Source organism: Echeneis naucrates, chromosome 16 (genome assembly GCF_900963305.1).
Source record: "Echeneis naucrates chromosome 16, fEcheNa1.1, whole genome shotgun sequence".
NCBI classification, from domain to species: Eukaryota; Metazoa; Chordata; class Actinopteri; order Carangiformes; family Echeneidae; genus Echeneis; species Echeneis naucrates.
In genome coordinates, this window is record NC_042526.1 from 822,501 (window position 1) to 841,997 (window position 19,497).

The 19,497-nt window shown below is 45.8% G+C and overlaps 3 protein-coding genes across 5 annotated transcripts in view; 2 read left to right on the plus strand and 1 right to left on the minus strand.

Annotated features, from left to right (window-relative positions):
* The first annotated feature begins 4,439 nt into the window (after positions 1-4,439).
* Positions 4,440-7,709, plus strand: LOC115056818 (5-hydroxyisourate hydrolase-like). The gene is made up of 4 exons (XM_029523553.1): positions 4,440-4,504; positions 5,891-6,027; positions 6,279-6,414; positions 6,941-7,709. The coding sequence occupies exons 2-4, from the start codon at positions 5,894-5,896 to the stop codon at positions 7,028-7,030; spliced, it is 360 nt and encodes a 119-aa protein (XP_029379413.1). The 5' UTR covers positions 4,440-4,504; positions 5,891-5,893; the 3' UTR covers positions 7,031-7,709.
* Positions 7,710-8,215: 506 nt separating this feature from the next.
* Positions 8,216-15,316, plus strand: afg3l1 (AFG3-like AAA ATPase 1). 3 transcript variants are annotated; one of them, XR_003841780.1, is made up of 17 exons: positions 8,216-8,448; positions 8,984-9,068; positions 9,760-9,839; positions 10,032-10,181; positions 10,550-10,621; positions 10,806-10,930; positions 11,172-11,442; positions 11,887-12,024; positions 12,107-12,260; positions 12,344-12,451; positions 12,603-12,728; positions 12,825-12,935; positions 13,010-13,125; positions 13,213-13,413; positions 13,501-13,695; positions 13,889-14,189; positions 14,359-15,316. XR_003841780.1 is itself a non-coding variant. In XM_029522628.1 (16 exons), exons 1-16 carry the CDS (start codon positions 8,317-8,319, stop codon positions 14,111-14,113), a joined length of 2,289 nt encoding a protein of 762 aa, XP_029378488.1. In that variant the 5' UTR covers positions 8,216-8,316; the 3' UTR covers positions 14,114-14,352. The 3 variants fall into 3 exon arrangements, 1 of the variants encoding a protein (XP_029378488.1); XR_003841781.1 differs by having other exon boundaries at positions 14,418-15,315; XM_029522628.1 differs by lacking the exon at positions 14,359-15,316 and having other exon boundaries at positions 13,889-14,352.
* The window catches only part of LOC115056092 (voltage-dependent calcium channel subunit alpha-2/delta-4-like), a 34,334-nt gene continuing 29,902 nt past the window's right edge, over positions 15,066-19,497 (minus strand). The window contains exons 32-40 of the mRNA XM_029522350.1: positions 17,886-17,956; positions 17,489-17,564; positions 17,348-17,400; positions 17,087-17,142; positions 16,823-16,843; positions 16,634-16,751; positions 16,297-16,412; positions 16,122-16,204; positions 15,066-16,040 (exon numbers count right to left, since the gene is read on the minus strand). Of these exons, the coding sequence (XP_029378210.1) occupies positions 15,939-16,040; positions 16,122-16,204; positions 16,297-16,412; positions 16,634-16,751; positions 16,823-16,843; positions 17,087-17,142; positions 17,348-17,400; positions 17,489-17,564; positions 17,886-17,956 (696 nt within the window). The 3' untranslated portion in view covers positions 15,066-15,938. The remainder of the gene's footprint in view (positions 16,041-16,121; positions 16,205-16,296; positions 16,413-16,633; positions 16,752-16,822; positions 16,844-17,086; positions 17,143-17,347; positions 17,401-17,488; positions 17,565-17,885; positions 17,957-19,497) is intronic.

Consider the following 19,497-nt stretch of genomic DNA (forward strand, 5'->3'; position numbering starts at 1 on the left):
GACTCATGTGCTCATTGAACCAAATGAAAACATGAGAAATCACTTTGGCAGGAAGTGGTCGGCCTGGTGTGGGTCTGAATGTTAGAAAGCTTTTAACGGAGGAGTTCTGAGACGCCGGCGCTCGTGGGTCAGCACACAGGTGTGTTCTACACCTCCACCTTTTAAATTTCAACCTCACATTCGCTGCCGTAGTGTTCAGCTTGGAGCACTCAGAGGATGTGTCCTTTATAAAACCCTGTTCGTGTTATCTCCTGCCTGTGTGATGGCTCGTCTCGGTGTCGAGGGCCGGGGAGGGGGGGGGCGCCAGATGGTCTCTTCATTAAAAGCTTCTGTACCGCAGGGCTCTCCTCCTCGCCATAACCCAGCTGAGCCTATCAGCGTTCGCAATTAGACTGAGTTAATAGTGCATGGCAAATAAGAATTGTTTATACTAGTTTATTACAAGCCTTAATAGTTTTTACTGCGTCCCATCACAAGAAAATTTGATTGCCTTTGTAAGCTTCCGAGGTCGAAAAGCTTTCAGCAGTGAAGTAGTTTTCAGGGTCGTTTGGCGGGCCATTGGCGGCGTTGGGGTGCATTATGGAGCACGGCGAGGGCTTCCTGCCGAGGAAGGAGGCGGGACTGCAGCACAGGTGCAGGAGCAGAGGGGTGATGGCTTCACGCATCACCAGACGACCGGTTGCATCTGGAAACCTCGTCTCCGTCTCCTCCAGATGTTCAGCCTGCAGCTGTTTTCTCCCCTCAGAGCTCCATCGAGGGCGATGAGGTGTCCACAGGAAGTGGACAGAAAGGCCCTTTTTTACTCTCTCTCTCCGTCTCTCCGCAGTGAAGATGGCCGAGCTTCTCGCCATCAAGAGGGAGTTGACGGTGATCAAGGTTCAGATCGACGGCCTGCTGGACTCCGTGGACAAGATGGACAGACAGAGGAAGGACTGCTCAGGTATCCTGAACCGGCTCACGCTTCTTACTTCCTCCAACTTCAGCAGGCGTCACCATAACCGTTAAATGAACACGTGACCGACGACTGATCTGAGGATGTGTGTGTGTGTGTGCGTTTACGATCTGATGTGATTCTCCATCAGACTGAATGTGTGACTAATGGTTCAATGACAGAACTGCTGCCAGCAGACAGACAGTGAAGTAAACAACTTCTTAACCTTTCATCAGCTCAGGAGTTATCATGTTGTCGACCAAATGTGTGTCAGTGTGTAACTGTGTGTGTGTGTGTGTGTGTGTGTGTGTGTGTGTGTGTGTGTGTGTCTGTCTGTGTGTGTCGGTGTGTGTCTGTGTGGTTTTATGATTCTAAACTACACTGTCTCTAAACCTGGACCTGGACCCAGATCCAGAATCTGGGTCTGTGAAGTGAAGCCATTGTGTTGAAGTCGATGGGAAAACGGCCCTACTTAAAACCAATGAAACATCTGAGTGAAGCATCAAAAAGACAAAATGTGTTATATGAGCTGCAGTAATTTGGTCTGTGTGTGTGTGTGTCGGTGTGTGTGTCTGTGTGTCGGTGTGTGTGTGTGTGTCTGTGTGTCTGTCTGTATGTGTCTGTCTGTGTGTCTGTCTGTGTCTGTGTCTGTCTGTGTCTGTCTGTGTCTGTGTGTCTGTGTGTGTCTGTGTGTGTCTGTGTGTCTGTGTGTGTCTGTCTGTGTCTGTCTCTGTCTGTGTGTCTGTCTGTCTGTGTGTGTCTGTGTGTCTGTCTGTGTGTCTGTCTCTGTCTGTGTGTCTGTGTGTCTGTGTGTCTGTGTGTGTCTGTGTGTCTGTCTCTGTCTGTCTGTGTCTGTCTCTGTCTGTGTGTCTGTGTGTCTGTCTGTGTGTCTGTGTGTGTCTGTGTGTGTCTGTGTGTGTCTGTGTGTCAGAGTGTCCTCAGAACAGGGAGTCCGGTGTGTCAGACTCTCCTCACAGAGGTTCAGTCAGCAGCCTGGAGAGAGAAAGTCCTGAACCAGGAGAGGCCAGCGAGGACGAGCACTACCAGCACTACTGCCCCCACAGCTGCCCCCACAGCTGCCCCCACAGGGTAAATATTTAGCCCTAACCCTAATACCCCGACGACCCCCACCCCCACAGGTGAATATTAACCTTTACCCCCACACGGGTCCACACCTCCAGGGTGAACGTTTCCCTGAAGAGCCCCCCTAAACATCCCAACTCAAACTGCCCCATCTGCCCCTGGCCTGCACAGATAGTGGTGTAATACTGCCCCCCAGTGGACAGATGAAAATAACAGCACTTTTTCAGTCAGTCAGAGACGTGAACTTTTTGGTTTCCATAATGTGTGCTGGGTTTCTTCCCCTGATTCGTCTGAGCTCAGGCTCATTGTTCCTCCGACGACCCGGTGTGCCGGTGATTACCTTTGTGTGTGTGTGTGTGTGTCTGTGTGCGTGCAGTGATGATGAAGTCCTTCACTCTTCCTGTGTGTTTGCAGATACAGCAGCATCAGTCTGATCTGGAGGACGACCTGTGATGCTGCAGCTCCGGTACGATCGAGCTAGGACAGAACACCTTTTAATCTGAAGGGTCAAACATACATGAAGCTGCTGGTTTAAAAACCCCAAACAGAAAAAGGCACCTTTAAATATGTTATAATGAAAAGAAGGGAAAACGTCACAATTTGGATTTAATTCGATCTACAGGGCCGTTTGTCCGTTAAAATCTAAAGCTGACTTTCTAATTCAACACCTGGACGTTGTGATCAGACTAATTTAACTGATCTACCGTAGTTTCAGACTCTTCTCTGTTTTTCTTTTCTTCCAGAAGCTGAATCTCGACTCAGTAACAGCTGAGATGGAAGATTCCAACACGTTTTAACAACTTCACACCTGAATCCTTCTCTCTCTGTCCAGACAGACACAACAACATCATTCCTTCGATAAACAGTGAACGAAGGTTCCTCACTGTTTTTGGTTCTAACATTAGAATGGTGAAGTTCACCTTTAAGTTGCTGCAGCTGCGGTTTCATTTTGTCACCTTTCTTCTCTGTGCACATACACAGAGGAGAACAGCCACCTTATTACAGAAGGAAAACATTCATCATCCTCAGCAGCTTTTCAGACCGGACTCTCCGTGTGGCAGCAGCTGGCAGCTTCTTATCAGCCATTTTATTTCCATCAGGCCTGTTATCATTGTAAGCAACCAGCTGTGTGCAGGACTGCATTATAATTCTGTTAAAGGCTCAGCGAACACAGATTTATGGCTCTCTGGGTGAATTCTACTGTCTAATTCACTCAGGAAATCACTTATAAGCTGATATATGAAGTTTGACAATATCCTGGAATGAGCATTAACTCGGAAATGAAAATTATAAGCAGGGGATAGAAAAGGACAATGACATTTTTCCAGCACGAAGAAGTTGTAGGGCGCGACATACTGTGAATTATAGCCAGCAGCTCGACTCCTCAGAAATTCCTGTTTGGTTCGCTGAGTTTCCTCAAAGCGCAGCTGAACCACGTAAAGTTAACTAGTTAACTTCAGAAATTAACCAGATTAGCTGAAGATAAGTTGACAAAAACAGACAGAACAGTTTGGTCCAAAAGTCCAAGTGTTCTTTTGTCGAGCTGACGCTCCGAATTCCACAGAAAATTGTGTTCTGTGCGGTTTCTTCCATTCAAGTAAAGACTGAAGCATCCGGGGACTCTGACTGTCTCCTCTTTAATATCAACAACAAAATGTGAGTTAGTTTTAATCTTAAAGTGTAGATAAAATAAATGTGTGATATTTAGTTTGAATTGTAGGATTTTAGTTTTTCACCAGTTTTTTTTTTTTTTTTTGGTGACAGATTTTACTGCCAAACCAAACACATAAAGACTTTTCCCCGCTGACGGACTGTAAATATGTTTAGTGTTCATGTAAAATATTTCACCATTTGAAGAAAATGTTTATGTGTACAATAGTGACACTTTATACTTCAGCAGGAAATGATACTGAAATGTTTTAATAAGAAATTCTGTAACTGGAAATCATTTAATATGGCAACACTTCATTAGGCTTCGGTGTCGTGTTGTGTTTGTGCTGAATGTGACGTATTTTAATGTGAGTGTAGTAAAAGTTTTTTTCACAAAATGGAGCTTTGTGTCTGTTATATTTTAACATTCTGTTGTTTAAGTTTGAGATTCTTTTTTATGAAACAGGATGAAGGTGACAAAGGCATGAAAACAGCATTTATGTGACAGGAAGGAGCTAAATCACGTCACAGGATTATAATCAAAGATTAACTTTCCACTCAGTCAGTGTGTTTATTAAAGCTGTAAAACTTATCATCTACAAACAATCCCAATCAAACACACTGCCGAGAGAAAGACAGCAGCTGGTTTTAATTATTGATTAAAGTCAGGATGCCCTTTGACACAGGGTCTGTTTGCAGTGCAATGCATGCTGGGTAAGTGTCTTTGGGCAGTAGGCGTGTGCAGTGAGGGTCCAACTGGTTGGATGAGTTTTAGGAGCTGAATGAATTCACTGCAGCAGCAGACAGGAGACTTCTTCTTCCACTGCAACACCCTCAGATGTAAGATTACTCTGATTATCTGTGTATTTATTTTGCTCAACCAGGAGAAATACTCTGAAGTGTTTCTCTTCCTGTTTCATGTCCTTTTTCTGAAACGTGTTCTTGTTGTTACTTGTCAGTTTGAGTTCAGAGTCTCTGTCTCTCTTCAGTGTGGTGATGTGTTCATTTTGGACAGAAATCAGTTTAGCTTGTCGTTCTGAGACTGTGGAGCCAATCCCAGCTGACATTAGACGAGTCCAGTCCTTCACAGGGCTGACAGACAGGTCAAAGGTCAAAGGTGACCGTGCTGTGTGCTGAGTGTGTCTCCTGTTTGTTGCTGAAAGGTCTGAAACTGAGACTCATTACGATCCTTCAGCAGACAGGCAGGTGTTGTAATCTGAGGGATTCACTTCACTTCAGTTTAGTCGACATTAAATTTGACATCCACAGAAAAGCTGCCATGTTAGAAAATGTGAAGGAAAGATCCGGTGGAAGACGGCGAAGGCCATGAAGTTAATATATATATAATATATATACGTACACACAAACCAACAAGATGTATAACATTTAGTTTAATAACTGAATATATTGTGTGAGACGGCACACCAAAGACAAGACTGACTGATACTTCCTCATCTTGTTGTTGGAGAGGTAAGGCTGTCTGTGTCTGTGTCTGTCTGTCTGTCTGTCTGTCTGTCTGTCCGTCTATCCCTAACTGTCTCTGTCTGTCTGTCTGTCTGTCTGTCTGTCTGTCTGTCTGTCTATCCCTAACTGTCTCTGTCTGTCCCTACCTGTCTGTGTCTGTCTGTCTGTCTGTCTGTCTGTCTGTCTGTCTGTCTATCCCTAACTGTCTCTGTCTGTCCCTACCTGTCTGTGTCTGTCTGTCTGTCTGTCTGTCTGTCTGTCTGTCTGTCTGTCTGTCTATCCCTAACTGTCTCTGTCTGTCTGTCCCTACGTGTCTGTGTCTGTGTCTGTGTCTGTCTGTCTGTCTATACCTAACTGTCTCTGTCTGTCTGTCCCTACCTGTCTGTGTCTGTGTCTGTATCTGTCTGTCTGTCTGTCTGTCCCTAACTGTCTCTGTCTGTCTGTCTGTCTGTCTGTCTATCCCTAACTGTCTCTGTCTGTCTGTCCCTACGTGTCTGTGTCTGTGTCTGTGTCTGTCTGTCTGTCTCTCTGTGTCTGTCTGTCTGTTTGTCTGTCTATACCTAACTGTCTCTGTCTGTCTGTCTGTCCCTACCTGTCTGTGTCTGTGTCTGTGTCTGTATCTGTCTGTCTGTCTGCCTGTCTATCCCTAACTGTCTCTGTCTGTCTGTCTGTCTGTCCCTACCTGTCTGTGTCTGTGTCTGTATCTGTCTGTCTGTCCGTACCTGTCTGTTGTCCTGAACTGCTGTCCGTCCCGTCTTACAGACCATGGCAGCAGAAGAGTCCGGTCCTCTGACCACTCACGTCCTGAACACCGGAGACGGCGTCCCGGCCGCCAAGATGGCGGTCACCCTGCACCGCCTGGACTCCAAGGTGATGATCTGGAGCATGCTGGGAGTTGGGTAGGGAACCTGCTGAGCTGATGAAACTGTAAACAGCAACACGATTAACAGACTTCATCTAGAATCAAACAATTGAATTATTCTGTCCATGAAGGATTTTGCTGCTCAGTTAAGATTCGATGCTGTTTAAATACATTTTTAACTCTTATTTTCACAGCTAATAGATTAAAAACAGACAAATTAACACCAGTTAGCTGACCGACAGCTTTCCTTTGTTAGAGACAGTTTTCATGAACTGATTACTTATTTAGGACAACAAATGAGGACGGTCGCTGTCCGGGACTCATCAGCCGAAAGGCGTTCACCCCCGGGATGTACAAGCTGAGGTTTGAGACCGGCCCGTACTGGGAGAGTCTGGGCCAGACCTGCTTCTATCCCTACGTGGAGGTCAGTGTGGTGAAGATGTTTTTATGAACTCCAATTCAATAAATCAAATAAACTCACTGATAATATTTCAAATCGTCAACTTAAAGGTTAAGTTGCTTAAAATGAGATTTTAATTGTTCCGCTGTTTGTTTGAAAAATATGTGACCTGCTTCAACACAAAGAACTCCTGAACACTGACAGCCCGGTTCAGACCGATATTCAGTGTTTGAAAGAAACTGTGTATTCATATCGTAGTGTGTGTAAGCCTGGACCAGGACCTGGATAGAACCTGGTGTCTGGGTCTGGACCAGGACCTGGACCAGGACCTGGTCTCTGGGTCTCTGGGCCAAATAGCCTCAGTGTCACCAAAACTTACAAAACGCAACAAGGAGGCTGAAGTTTGTTTGTTTCTGGAAGGAAATGAATGAATTGTTACTCTTCGTTTGTGCGCTTCACTGTGTGTTTGTTCCAGGTGATAAATATTCTTTGTATCACAGTGTGACTATTTTTTTAAGGCATCATTTTGTGCGTTTGTGTGCGTCTCCAGGTTGTGTTCACCATCAGTGATCCGGAGCAGAGGTTCCACCTCCCTCTGCTGATGAGTCGGTTCTCCTACAGCACCTACAGAGGAAGCTGAGCGTGTCTCATCTCCGGACTGAGGAGGAAAATCTCAGAAGTGTGCAACAACTGTGTGTAGAATGAGTTCAGGAAATACACAACATGAACACAGTTACAGCTAGCTCTTTCTGGTCTTAGTGTCTTAGTGTCAGTGTGTTTCTCTTTGCTTGTTGCTAATTTATTTTTTGGCCCAGTTACACAATTGTGTTACAGTAAGTGACTGTTTGATGCTGAAGATGTGATTATATATTTAAGGTCCAACAAGGACAAATGAAGTGATGAGCTGATGAAATTTCTCTGTTTTTAGTCAAGTAGATTCCTGATTATCATCCATCTCAAATCACACTCAGACATAGATTGATTAATTACAATTACAAAAGAAATATATAATTTTCATAATGTCATAGTTAGAATTACTTTTTTTAAAATGTTGACCAAATATTAAATAATAATATAATATAATAATAATAAATAATAGATAATATTGGATTATGAACAATAGACAACTATGGTCATGTCTGTAGACAAACATCTTTAGTAATTCAAGATAACTTATTTGAATGATTTACCTTTGTTCTTGTTTGTTTCCATCTTGCTGTCATTGTGTATGATTTCAATTTGTCTCACTTCATATGTTTTTAAATCTATTAAATATTTTTGGGCCTTTATTCACACCACGTGGCTTCATTGTTGTCAAAAACAAAACTTCCAAATGTAAACATCAATAAATCAGATGGAGGATGTAGACTTTTGTTGTAATGTTTGCTCCCATAGTCTGAAATAAATCAGGGACGTTTGGGGCCTTTTCTGCGTTCTTTCTTTCAGGTTGAACTTTAAAATTTTAATATTACATATCATATTTTCTGTAACGTTAAATAACAGTCACGATTACAACATATTTGTGTTACATGAGGACAGACTTCCGTTTCTCGACCAATCAGCGTCCAGCTTCACTGTGAGGACCTGCAGCGTCACAGCCTGACCGAATATGAACCCGGCCCGTATTAAAGACTTTTAAAACAAATCCCACATTTCTACTCGAATAAAATTTGTGTAATTGTTATATTTGTTATGATATATTATTTTTTTTTAACCTAAAATGTGATTATAATGGTTGAAAATAAGTTTTGGATCGTAATTCCAGACAGGCGCCAGCAGAGACAGACTCGCGGGCCTTGACGTCACCCTGCCGTTGACTCTTCAATAACATTCGTGAGAAACTGCAGCATGAAGTTCTCCGGAGGAAAGTAAAGCGGGAGAGTTTCGTGTTTTTGACCGACAGGCTGGCCAGGCTGCGGGGGAAGGATGTCTCGGGTGTTAAGGCTTCTCTCGGCGGCCGCTGTGCCTCTGTGCCGGGCTGTAGGAGCCCGGGCTCGGCTCTCCGCGGTGACGGCAGGACGGCTCTTCGCAGCCGGCTACCGGAGCTCCGCCGCCCCGGTGAGTGGACGCGGCGGATTCCAGGTGAAAACCAATCGGTATTAAAAAAAAAAAAAAAAAGGTACGAAGTCCTCTCCACCTGAACCGGAGGACAGATTACACTGAAATCCGCCCGGAGCAGCATGTTCCAGCTAGCCCCCGAAGCTAACGGCTAACACATGGAGTTCAGCGGTTTGTTCATCAGGATAAAGAACTCTTCCGAACTGGAGAAGTTCCCTGTCTGGATGTGGGCCAGCTTTTAGTGCGGAACCATCTCACATCTTTGGTGTAACCGTTCATTCCTCCATCCGAAAACATCAGCTGTTCTGAAAAGGTCACACACACTTAGTTTACTGGAGTTGTTGACAACCTTTTTTTTAATTCCCTAAATCCAGAGTAGTTCAGCTGCTCACTGATTGGTTAGTGTTTTTGTTTCAGATGGGGCTGATAGAGTTTTTCATTTAAAGACAGTTATAGTTTATCCAGACCAGGTGATGACAGCAGATGATCAGTTTGTGCTCCCTGGCAGCACTAACACAACTTCTGTCTGTTCCAGAGATCCTGTCAGACTGCTGCTGACTTCCTGTCCTGTCACAGACTCCAGCTGACCCGCTGCCGACTGTACTCCGCTGAACCTAAAGGTGAGAGCTGCTGTGTGAACAAGTTTACATTTATAGAGCACATTAAAACCATGGCAGTCCATCAGAGTGCTGTGTGAAGGCTAAAAACATCATGAAGACAATAAATAGATTCAGGAAAAGGAAATGACAACGTACAGAACATTACGACAAACACACAGCGAGGATTTGAACATCTCAGGGGAGACTATACCTGTCACCTGCAGCAGTTGGCCCGAGGACCTTGAGGCTCTGGTTGGAGGCCAATCTGTGTAGGGATAAAGTAGTAGTTCAAAATCAATACGAAAGTGGAGCAGGAGCCAGTGGAAAGAAGCAAAGACTGGTGGGATGTGGTCACGCTTTGTTTTTTGAGCTGGTCCAAGGCAGGCCTAGGTCTGTTACTGAGAGATGGGGCTGGATGTTAGCTCGATTTTACCTCAGCACTGATCTGTTTGTTTCACTGAGGAACAGATGTTAGAAGGAGGCTGAGGACGCTTGTCTCCAAACAATACATAAAAAAATCTAAATCTGGAGTGTGAACATCCATCTGCTCAATATTTTTATCATAAAATATATATTATGCTGTACATTGTTTATTGTTGTATGATCTGATAATTCCGAAGCTTTTTATTTTCAGATTCAGAATCATGTCTGTTGTGGTTTGAGGGAAAAGAGGTAGAGTCCTGGTTCTAATAAAGCCATCTCTGAGTTTCAGATGGAGGAGGAGGGAAGAGAGGAGGAGCAGGAGGAGGAAGAGGAAGAGGAGGAAAAGACTGGTGGAGCCGAATGCAGAAGGTCGGCGACATTAAGAAAAGGCTGACACTCATCTGTCAGACATGTTTTCCAGACAAATAAGTCAATTATTGATAAAGAAATAATACATTCATGATCAGTGATGGAAATAATTATTAACTGCAGCCCTGAAATATTGCTAATGTTGGCAGCAGCTGTCCTGTGTCATCACATTACCTCCCCTCTCCTCTTCAGGGTGACTTTCCCTGGGACGAGAAGGATTTCCGATACATGGCTGTCACCGTGGCTGGAGTCAGTTCAGCTCTGCTCTACTTCTACTTCAGAGACAGCGGCAGAGAAATCAGCTGGAAGGACTTTGTCCACAGATACCTGGGCAGAGGGCTGGTGAGGAGGATCATGGGACATTTAGATTCTGGCCTCAGTCCAGATCCCTTAGTGAAGGAACACGCTGCGGCCTGTCGATCAGTTTAATGTTTTTCAAACTGTCTCAGCGACCACAAAGCTGGTGAGGCGTTCAGTGTCGTTGTCTCCTCAAAGAGCTTCATCACTGTTTTAGAATCTACCGCAGAGATGATCAGCTGATGTGACCTGCAGGTCGATTCCTGATTGGCCAGACTCTTTACTGCTTTCTAAAATAAAACTCACTGACTTCCTAGTTTGGTAAAAATATGACTTTGTGTTTGCTGATAATTCCTGCAGTGACTGAATGTCCAGAAACCAGAATAAAAAACATCATTTATATTTCTGTCCAGGTGGACCGGCTGGAGGTCATCAACAAACAGTACGTCAGAGTCATCCTGATGCCGGGAGCCGACGCCGACGCGGTGAGAGGAAACATTTTAATGTCTCATAGAAAAAAGGATCAGCGATAAAATTTTGTGAATTTCTGCTTTATGCTGACTCCAAATGATTCTGAGTCTGTATAGTAAAATGGCAATTCATTTCAGTCTGGAAATAAGAGAATGATTCCTTCACACATTAAGCTGTTCTGGTTGGATGACTGTGCAGAGCTACGTGTGGTTCAACATCGGCAGCGTGGACACGTTTGAGAGGAACCTGGAGACGGCACACATGGAGCTGGGCCTGGAGCCGTCGCACCGAGCCACCGTGGTCTACAGCACCGAGAGCGACGGGTGGGTTAACACACAAACACGCTCACACTCTGATCCGTTCAACTCATTTTGAAACCTGGAGAATAGTGTTCGTCATGTGCGTCCGTACTGTGACTCGTACTCCATGTTTTCTGAGGGAAAGAAGGAGGCTTCTGAAATGGGACACTGTGATGCAGTCAGTCTCCAACTCAGGAAAAAGTTTTTGTCTGTTATTTTAGTCAAAGCCAAATTGACCTGAACAGAAAGCATTTCCTCTTTGCAGCTCTTTTCTGATGAGCATGCTCCCCACCGTCCTGCTGATTGGTTTCTTGCTCTTCACCCTGCGGCGAGGACCAATGGGAGGAGGTGCTGGTGGTGGGAGGGGCGGGCCTTTCAGTATGGGAGAGTCAACAGCCAAAATGATGAAAGACGACATTGAGGTGAAGTTTAAGGACGTGGCCGGCTGCGAGGAGGCCAAGCTGGAAATCCTGGAGTTCGTCAACTTCCTCAAGAACCCGCAGCAGTACCAGGACCTCGGAGCCAAGATCCCCAAGGTACAGGACTCAGCTGCAGGGTTCAGGCTCCAGGGTGTGTGTGGCACATTCCTGTCAGTCCCTGGTTAACCCCGCCCCTAGCCCCTCCCCTTTCCCTCTAAATGAAGCATCATTTAAAAAATGAGCATCATGTTGTGTTGAAGACTGAGAAACTGATCAGGGAAGAGGGGGGGCATTTTCCCATAGACTTCAATGTGGGGGGGGGGATATTCCCATAGACTTCTACACAGACTCTTTTTAGAACAGTCGCCCCCTGCTGGTCAGTGGATTGAAGGAAGGTTGTTTAGCATTAGCTGAACCAGAGTTCAGGTTTATCAACAGTTTTTTATTTTACACATTCATGATTTGATAAAATTCAGCATTCTGTAAATGTATTTCAGATAATTACATGTTTTTCCTGTCTGAGTGAACTCGGGCTCATGTTGTGTGTCTGTGGTATCCCAGGGTGCCGTGCTGTCCGGACCGCCGGGGACGGGGAAGACTCTTCTCGCCAAAGCGACAGCGGGGGAGGCCAACGTGCCCTTCATCACCGTCAACGGCTCTGAGTTCCTGGAGATGTTTGTGGGCGTGGGCCCGGCCCGGGTGGGTGGAGCCGAACCAGATTAAAGTGTCGGAGGGCAGAAAAACGATGAAACTGACGTGTTGATGGTTCTCTCTGCTGAAGGTCAGGGACATGTTCACCATGGCGAGGAAGAACGCACCCTGCATCCTCTTCATCGACGAGATCGACGCCGTGGGCAGGAAGAGAGGGGGCGGGAACTTCGGTGGTCAGAGTGAACAGGAGAACACGCTGAACCAGCTGCTGGTGGAGATGGACGGTAGGCGGGAAAACAGTCGGGGCTCTGGTTCCATCATGGAGCTTCGACGGGACGATTAAAGCGTTCATCTGTTCTGATTCCAGGTTTCAACACGGCCACCAATGTGGTGGTCTTGGCTGGAACCAACAGACCCGACATCCTGGATCCTGCTCTGATGAGACCGGGACGCTTCGACAGACAGATCTACATAGGTGTGCTTCGACACGGACACTTTTTCCATTTCCTGTTTCTCTCTATCTCACTAAACATGTTCTGTCTCTAATGTTGACCTCCGTCAGATGTTTGTGTTTTTAATTCCGTCTCCTCTCAGGTAGACTGAAGCTTTTCTTCTTCCACTGTCAGGTCCTCCAGACATCAAGGGCAGGGCGTCCATCTTTAAAGTCCACCTCCGACCAATCAAACTGGACCCCAACCTGGACAAAGACGCTCTCGCCAGGAAGATGGCTGCTGCCACACCTGGATTCACAGGTCTGTGACCAACCCAGTCAGAAAATAAGCTTTATTTAAACATTTAAAGAAATAAAAAGGACAACAAATGACACCAGGTCGATGTTTCTCCACCAGGAGCCGACATCGCCAACGTCTGCAACGAAGCAGCTCTGATCGCCGCCAGACACCTGAACCCGTCCGTCAACGGCAAACACTTCGAACAGGCCATCGACCGCGTCATTGGAGGTCGGCGTCACGTCAGTCAGGTCGGTGCAGGGCGACCATCAGGAGGTCTCACTGTTCTAAATCTGTGTGTTCAGGTCTGGAGAAGAAGACTCAGGTCCTTCAGCCCACAGAGAAGAAGACTGTAGCGTACCACGAGGCCGGTCACGCCATCGTGGGCTGGTTCCTGCAGCATGCTGACCCGCTGCTGAAGGTACGACAAATACGACAGCCTGAGGACGCACAATAACAATTTATTTTTTTAGTAAGGACAAAAATAAAGTGTTGGGTGTGTGTCCAGGTGTCCATCATCCCGCGGGGGAAGGGTCTGGGCTACGCTCAGTACCTGCCCCGAGAGCAGTACCTGTACAGCAGAGAGCAGCTCTTCGACAGGATGTGCATGATGCTGGGGGGCCGCGTGGCCGAGCAGGTCTTCTTTGGCCGGATCACCACCGGAGCTCAGGATGACCTGAAGAAGGTCACGCAGTCGGCCTACGCTCAGGTACAGGTCCCGGGCTCTGCCGCTCTGCAGTCCAGCCGATCGGAGGTTTCTCCTGCTCTGACGCTGCGCTCTGTCCCTCCTCCGCAGGTGGTGCAGTTTGGGATGAGCGAGAAGGTGGGGCAGGTGTCCTTCGATCTGCCCCGGCAGGGCGACGTGGTCATGGAGAAGCCGTACAGCGAGGCGACGGCCGAGCTGATCGACAGCGAGGTCAGAGAGATGGTGGACCGAGCGTACGCGCGAACGCTGCGGCTCATCACGGAGAAGAAGGAGCTGGTGGAGATGGTGAGTTCTGGTGTCCTGGTCCATTATGGATCCTAAAGGTCATTCTGAAAACAGCAAATAAATCAGAAATACAGAAACTGAGCTTCGTCATCTTAACTTTAAAACTCGTATTTTCTAAATTAGAAATGTGCGTCTGCTCTCACGTGATTGTGACATCACCGTTGAAAGTCATGTGGTCGGGTCTCGTCCTCAGGTGGGGAAGCGCCTCCTGGAGAAGGAAGTCCTGGACAAGGCGGACATGGTGGAGCTGCTGGGCCCGCGGCCGTTCGAGGAGAAGTCGACGTATGAGGAGTTCGTGGAGGGCACAGGGAGCTTCGAGGAGGACACCAGCCTGCCGGACGGCCTCCAAGACTGGAACCAGGAGAAGGGGCGGGACGTGGAGGCGGACCCGGCTCAGGAGAAACAGCAGGCTGCGTAGCGTTGCAAAGGGGGGCGGAGCCAGAGTGGTGTCTCACAAAACTTCCAGAGCTAGACCACGTAGAAAGTCCAGAACGGTGAGTGAAGGTTCTAGATCACAGACTGGACCACCAGGCCTTAACGCTCGTCAGCCGTGAGACCAGCGGAGAGCAGACTGTACTATTCCTGCTCTGAATGTAAACGACAAACGGTCTATTTATTTCTCTCCGACCGGCATTGACACAACTTTTTTTTTTTTTTTAACAGGTTTAAATATTTTAAGAGTTGATGTTTGAAGTTTTTCCTCTTTTTATGACATTTCAAAGTTTGTACGGAAGTTTTCCTCCATCAACCGGCGACACTGAGGAGTCGTAGAACGCTGCCTGTTTGGATTCGTGTCATCTCCGCTCGCTGCGACTGTGAAAGGACGTTCACGTTTGTATAAACTCTGAAGCTGCTACAAGCTGCTGATGATTTAAAGGAAAATTCTACGACGACTAAAAAGCTATTTATAGTCAAAAGTGTCATCAGGTCAACTTCTCAGCCTGTGAGATGATGCTGCATTTATTAATACGTTTTTATTTCAGCGAAGAACTCGGTCTGTTTGGAGGACTTAAAATGTGCAGATAATGTGAAGTTGAGTTATTCAATCTTTAATCCCTGAAGAATAGCTGCAACTTCCTGCTGTCATTAAAAAAAGTCAAAACTGCATTACAATTATATAAAAGAAATTATTAGAATTTAAGTTATTAAAAATGCACAAAGGTAGTGAAAATAAAATGGCAGCAAACCACCAACAGAGCACCAAGAAGATCTCGTCTGTGTTGCTACGAAGGGACACACTTTGGTGGACGGCGTCTCAGACTCGTGTTTTTGTCTCCCCAGTCAGCTCACTTGGTGCTTGAACTGAAAATAAACTGACTGAAAACAAATAAATCAACGTGTAGAAATGAAAAGCGTTTCTGGTCTCTTGGTGTGTTTCTGTTTTGGATTCAGGAAAAACAAAGACAAGCATCAGTTTCCATCTGACAGCTGATTGGTTCGTTTTAACAAGGAACACAAAGATTGTCTGCAGTTACTGAAGGAGCTCCTCTTTTTATTTAAGATTCATTTATTGAACGTCTCTCCACCAGCAGAGTTTTAGTACAAAGTGTTAACAGACTTTCCAGTAAAACTGTCAGATGGTAAATTATCTGTCAACATCTAAAAAAACCAGACCAACCCAAAAAGAAATCGTTCTGACATAACTGCATCAGGTAGTGAATGTAGAAATGTTGAACTGATAAAATTATTGTAAATATAAATTTTAAAATGAACTGATGTTTGTGTTTATTGACATTTCAACATTATCACCTAGTGTCTCTTTAGAATTCTACAAAATGACAACATTTTGTGAGAGTCTGAAGAGTTTTGGTCTTTCAAACATTTGGCTCCAGTTTATTTGTGTATTTCCTGTCGTGAGTATAATTTTTCCAACTTCACGTTGAACCCGTCATGTAAAACACTCAGACATAAATTCTGTATCAAAAAGCTACAAAGGCGCTACGTTCTCGTTTTAAATGTGATGGCAACATTTCTGCAAACACAAGCTGCACCGTTTACACCTGTCCACCAGTGTGTCAAGTGTCAGGGGGCGGAGTCACCCAATCCCCTTCAGGAGTCTGTGCGGTCCCGCCCCCTCCTCAGAGTTTTAGTTATTGCAGAAGGAAAAAAGTCTTTAAAAAATTAAGTAGCCCTTAAAGTGAACCGAAGCAGCAGGAGAGAAAAAGCGTCTCCTTAAAAAAGTAAAAAAAGAAAAACCTTTTGGCTCCAGGTCTGTCTCTGCGTCCTGATTGGTCTGTCCTGGTTTACGTCCAGCGGTGAAGGACCAACGAGACGAGCAGCGATGCAGAGAAGAGGGATGTGGACAGGAAGATGGCCGACGCCCCTCCGCAGTCCTTCGCATCCTCCTGAGTTATGAACACATGAAAACATGTAACTCTCCACTGACGGCAGGCCGTGTTCACAAGCCTTCATGTGTTCACACTGACCTTTGGGTGGTAGGCGTGGCACGACTCCGGCCGCCGCCGCACCTTCTGGGACTTCATCCTGTTGCACTTCACGGTGGCGTTATGTTCACTGCCGTTAAGGAAAACAGAGCGCTGAGCTCCTTTGATACCAGTAATGATGACACATTGAAATAAACAGTCGGTCAGTGAAGGATATATTTGATCTCTTTGGGAGCCAATAGAATCGGTCCGTATTGGCGGGAACAGTCACAGTCAGCCTGAGTCACGACCAGAACCAGATTACTGTTGGGGATCTGCTGGACCACAAACATCCTGAAACAACAGACAGCTGATCAGTAATCAATCAGATCAATAACCAACAAAGTTCCTAAAATAACGACCAATCGCTGCTCAGTGACATCATCGCTTTGATGGATCAGTGTGTGTTAGTGATGTACTTCCTGTCTCACAGATCAATAACTTCATCAGGAATGAAAAAGTTTCCGTTTCAGACACTAGATGGAGCTGACGGCGTTTGTGTGTGCGTGTCGTACTTCTGACAGCGTCCACACTTGATCAGACTGTTGGCCTCCCTCACAGACGAGTCGTACATGAAACCAGGATACGCCGTGTCGCAGGGCTGCAGAGCCTCCACCTTCTTCTGCTTATGACCTGACACAGACACACACTCTCAGTCCTGCAGCCTGTAAACCAGGTGAATTCACACACTCTTTTGTACTCACTTGTGTGATAACCAGCTTTGGCTGAAGGGATGAAGATGAAGAAGATGATGATGATGATGATGATGATGATGATGATGATGATACCACCATATTGGAGAAAGATGACTGACATAAATCAGCTGATCTGACAGAAACAACTGCTTTCTATTGACGTCTTATTTCACATCTTGACTCGACTCCTCTATTCTGATCTGTTTCAGTCTGATAACACAAAACAACAACAAACATGACGGTGTGTCCGAGCTCTGGACCTGAGTGTCTTACCGTCCACAAAGTAGTCAGAGTGCCAGAGACCACAGAGGTTAAAGTCCAGCAGGAACCTGACAGCAGACACACACACACATGTAGGTATTTCTACTGTACATTCCATAGATATTATAATAATTACATACTACATATCATAATTATAACATACATAAACTGGTGAGGTGTAAAATTCCAGTAAGTTCTGAGTAACATGGAGTATTGATGTTTTTTCTTTTAGGCTCATCTACTGACTGCTCTGAGTATCTGATCAGCACTCACATTAGAGCGTTGGAGAAGAACCACCTGATCAACGCCACGATACCGTAGAACGGCTGCAGGAGAGAGAGGAGGAGACGATTTCACACAAGAAGCAGAGAAATATGTGGAGATGTGAACCGATTAAAGACGGCTCAGACTCACGCTGAGCAGAGGCCGAGCGCTGCTGGCGTGATGATGACTGTTCTTACACATGGCCTGGTAATCAAACAACGACACCCTGTAAACAAACAAACTGTCAGAAGAAATTCTGCAAATCTTCTTAATTCAGTTTCCATATGAAACGTGCCAATCTAAATAAAAACAATATAATGCAGAATAACATGTATGATGATGTATGTATACTTATATCGTAATTATATGACTATATTAATATATATTAACAGTAAAGTCCAAAAGGAACAAGAAAAACATTTAAATATAATTTAAATTTAATTTAAATGTAAACAAAATCAAATATATTCCATTTACTACAAGTTATTTCAGTACATATACAAACGTTACTGTGTGTTTTATCTATGCTGTAAATTTCTTGTTGTACTTTTTGAACATTCCCATCTTGATGAGCGACGCCATCACAGACCCGTCCACCTCGCCGAAGAATCGACCGACCTGCAAACGACAGGCAGGTTTTTCTTAGAAATATTAAAACACTTCCAAAGAAACGGCTTTTGAAGAGAACTGAAAAGGTCTGCTCAGCAGAGCTGTGTGTGTTTTAGTGTGCCGGCCTCTCTGACACTCAACGGCAGCAGCAGTCTAAATTATTCAGAGCGTTCGGTCTGTTCACGTTTACAGGCTGCTCTCTGCCGTCACTTCATCTCCAGCTGGATGGGATTTTCCCAGCAGCCTCGGAGGCTGAGGCTAAAACAGGACGCCTGCCCACCTGAGGGCAGGAGGGTAAATGTGCTGGGGTAAACGGGAACTGACAGTGCAGGTTTCATTCTGCTCAGTCTCTGAGGGGCTTCGACTGGAGCCGGATTCTTCCAGATGATCAGATCTCTGCCTGTTTATCAGTCCAGTCCTGAGGATGATTGGCGGACTGGCAGGTGCTCAGACAGTGTCATCGATCAAGCGGACGTTTCCTGTCCATGTGGCCGGCGTTCTGCTTGGTCACCCCGCTCGCCACGCTTCCTCCCTCTGACCTATTTCTGTTAGTCAGCATCCACTTAATTTCTCTGCTGATTAAATATTTACAGTGTGAGGCTGAGCTGAACCTTCCCACCACAGTGGGCTTTGGCCCGGGGAGGATTCTGGGTGTATCCCCCCCCAAAAAAAACTTAATGCAAGGTCCAGAGCTCAGCAAAAAACAAGGAGGAAGCACTTCATCATGATATCTGCTTACCAAGGCCACTGGGAACGCAGCAGAAATGCAAATAATAAAGAATGAGCTGCTGCGGTGAGTGAGTGCTGCTTTAACTCCTCCAGTGAAGGACAACAGACTCCGAGGTGCTGAAGTCCTGAAGTCCTGAGCCGGACACACACAGACACCCTGTTATTGATCAGACGTGCCTGGGAACTTCCCCGCTCATCATCTGACAAAATGTGAGCTGCAGGAAAGAGAACGGAAATTCTGTTGATCATAATTAATCCCAGTGAGTGTTCGTTAATCCTGAGGACACTGAACTACACACTGTGGTCCCAAGCTCCACCGTGGAGCTCCATTTGACCTCTGACCCCCATACAGAAGTCACAAGGGTCATTCAGCCTCAGCTGCGGTCACAGGTCTGACTGTACGGCATGATTCCTTCTGACGCTGAATGGACTGAAGGTAACCCCCTCAGCCGGGATGATGTGTGTGTGCATGTAGTGGCTCAGGATTAACAGGCCGAGTTAATCCAGATCCACGTCTCTACACTCAGTGATGTACAGAAGAGTGAGGGGGGGTGGAGAACTCTTTTCCAGTTTTAACGAGTTTAAACTCACCGATGAGGAAAACTGAGGGACTAAAAGTTCACCAGAATATTAAAACAGAGAATCATCTGGATAAACAAAATGAAACATCTTTCAGTCAAATTAGGACTTTAACCTGACGTAGGAGAGCTCAGCCCCGCCCCCTGCTCCACCCACAGGTGGCCGGGGTCAGGTGAGGTCAGCAGGTTAATGACTGCGGATTCACCGCAAACACAGATTAAGACCACAACTGTCCTTAAATC

Coding starts and splice junctions, on each gene's coding strand:
- afg3l1 (XM_029522628.1), top strand. CDS start 8,317: ATGTCTCGGGTGTTAAGGCTTCTCTCGGCGGCCGCTGTGCCTCTGTGC. Junction 9,069..9,759: donor GTACTCCGCTGAACCTAAAG/GTGAGAGCTGCT, acceptor TCTGAGTTTCAG/ATGGAGGAGGAGGGAAGAGA. Junction 10,622..10,805: donor CGGGAGCCGACGCCGACGCG/GTGAGAGGAAAC, acceptor ATGACTGTGCAG/AGCTACGTGTGGTTCAACAT.
- LOC115056818 (XM_029523553.1), top strand. CDS start 5,894: ATGGCAGCAGAAGAGTCCGGTCCTCTGACCACTCACGTCCTGAACACC. Junction 6,028..6,278: donor TGGAGCATGCTGGGAGTTGG/GTAGGGAACCTG, acceptor TTACTTATTTAG/GACAACAAATGAGGACGGTC. Junction 6,415..6,940: donor GCTTCTATCCCTACGTGGAG/GTCAGTGTGGTG, acceptor GTGCGTCTCCAG/GTTGTGTTCACCATCAGTGA.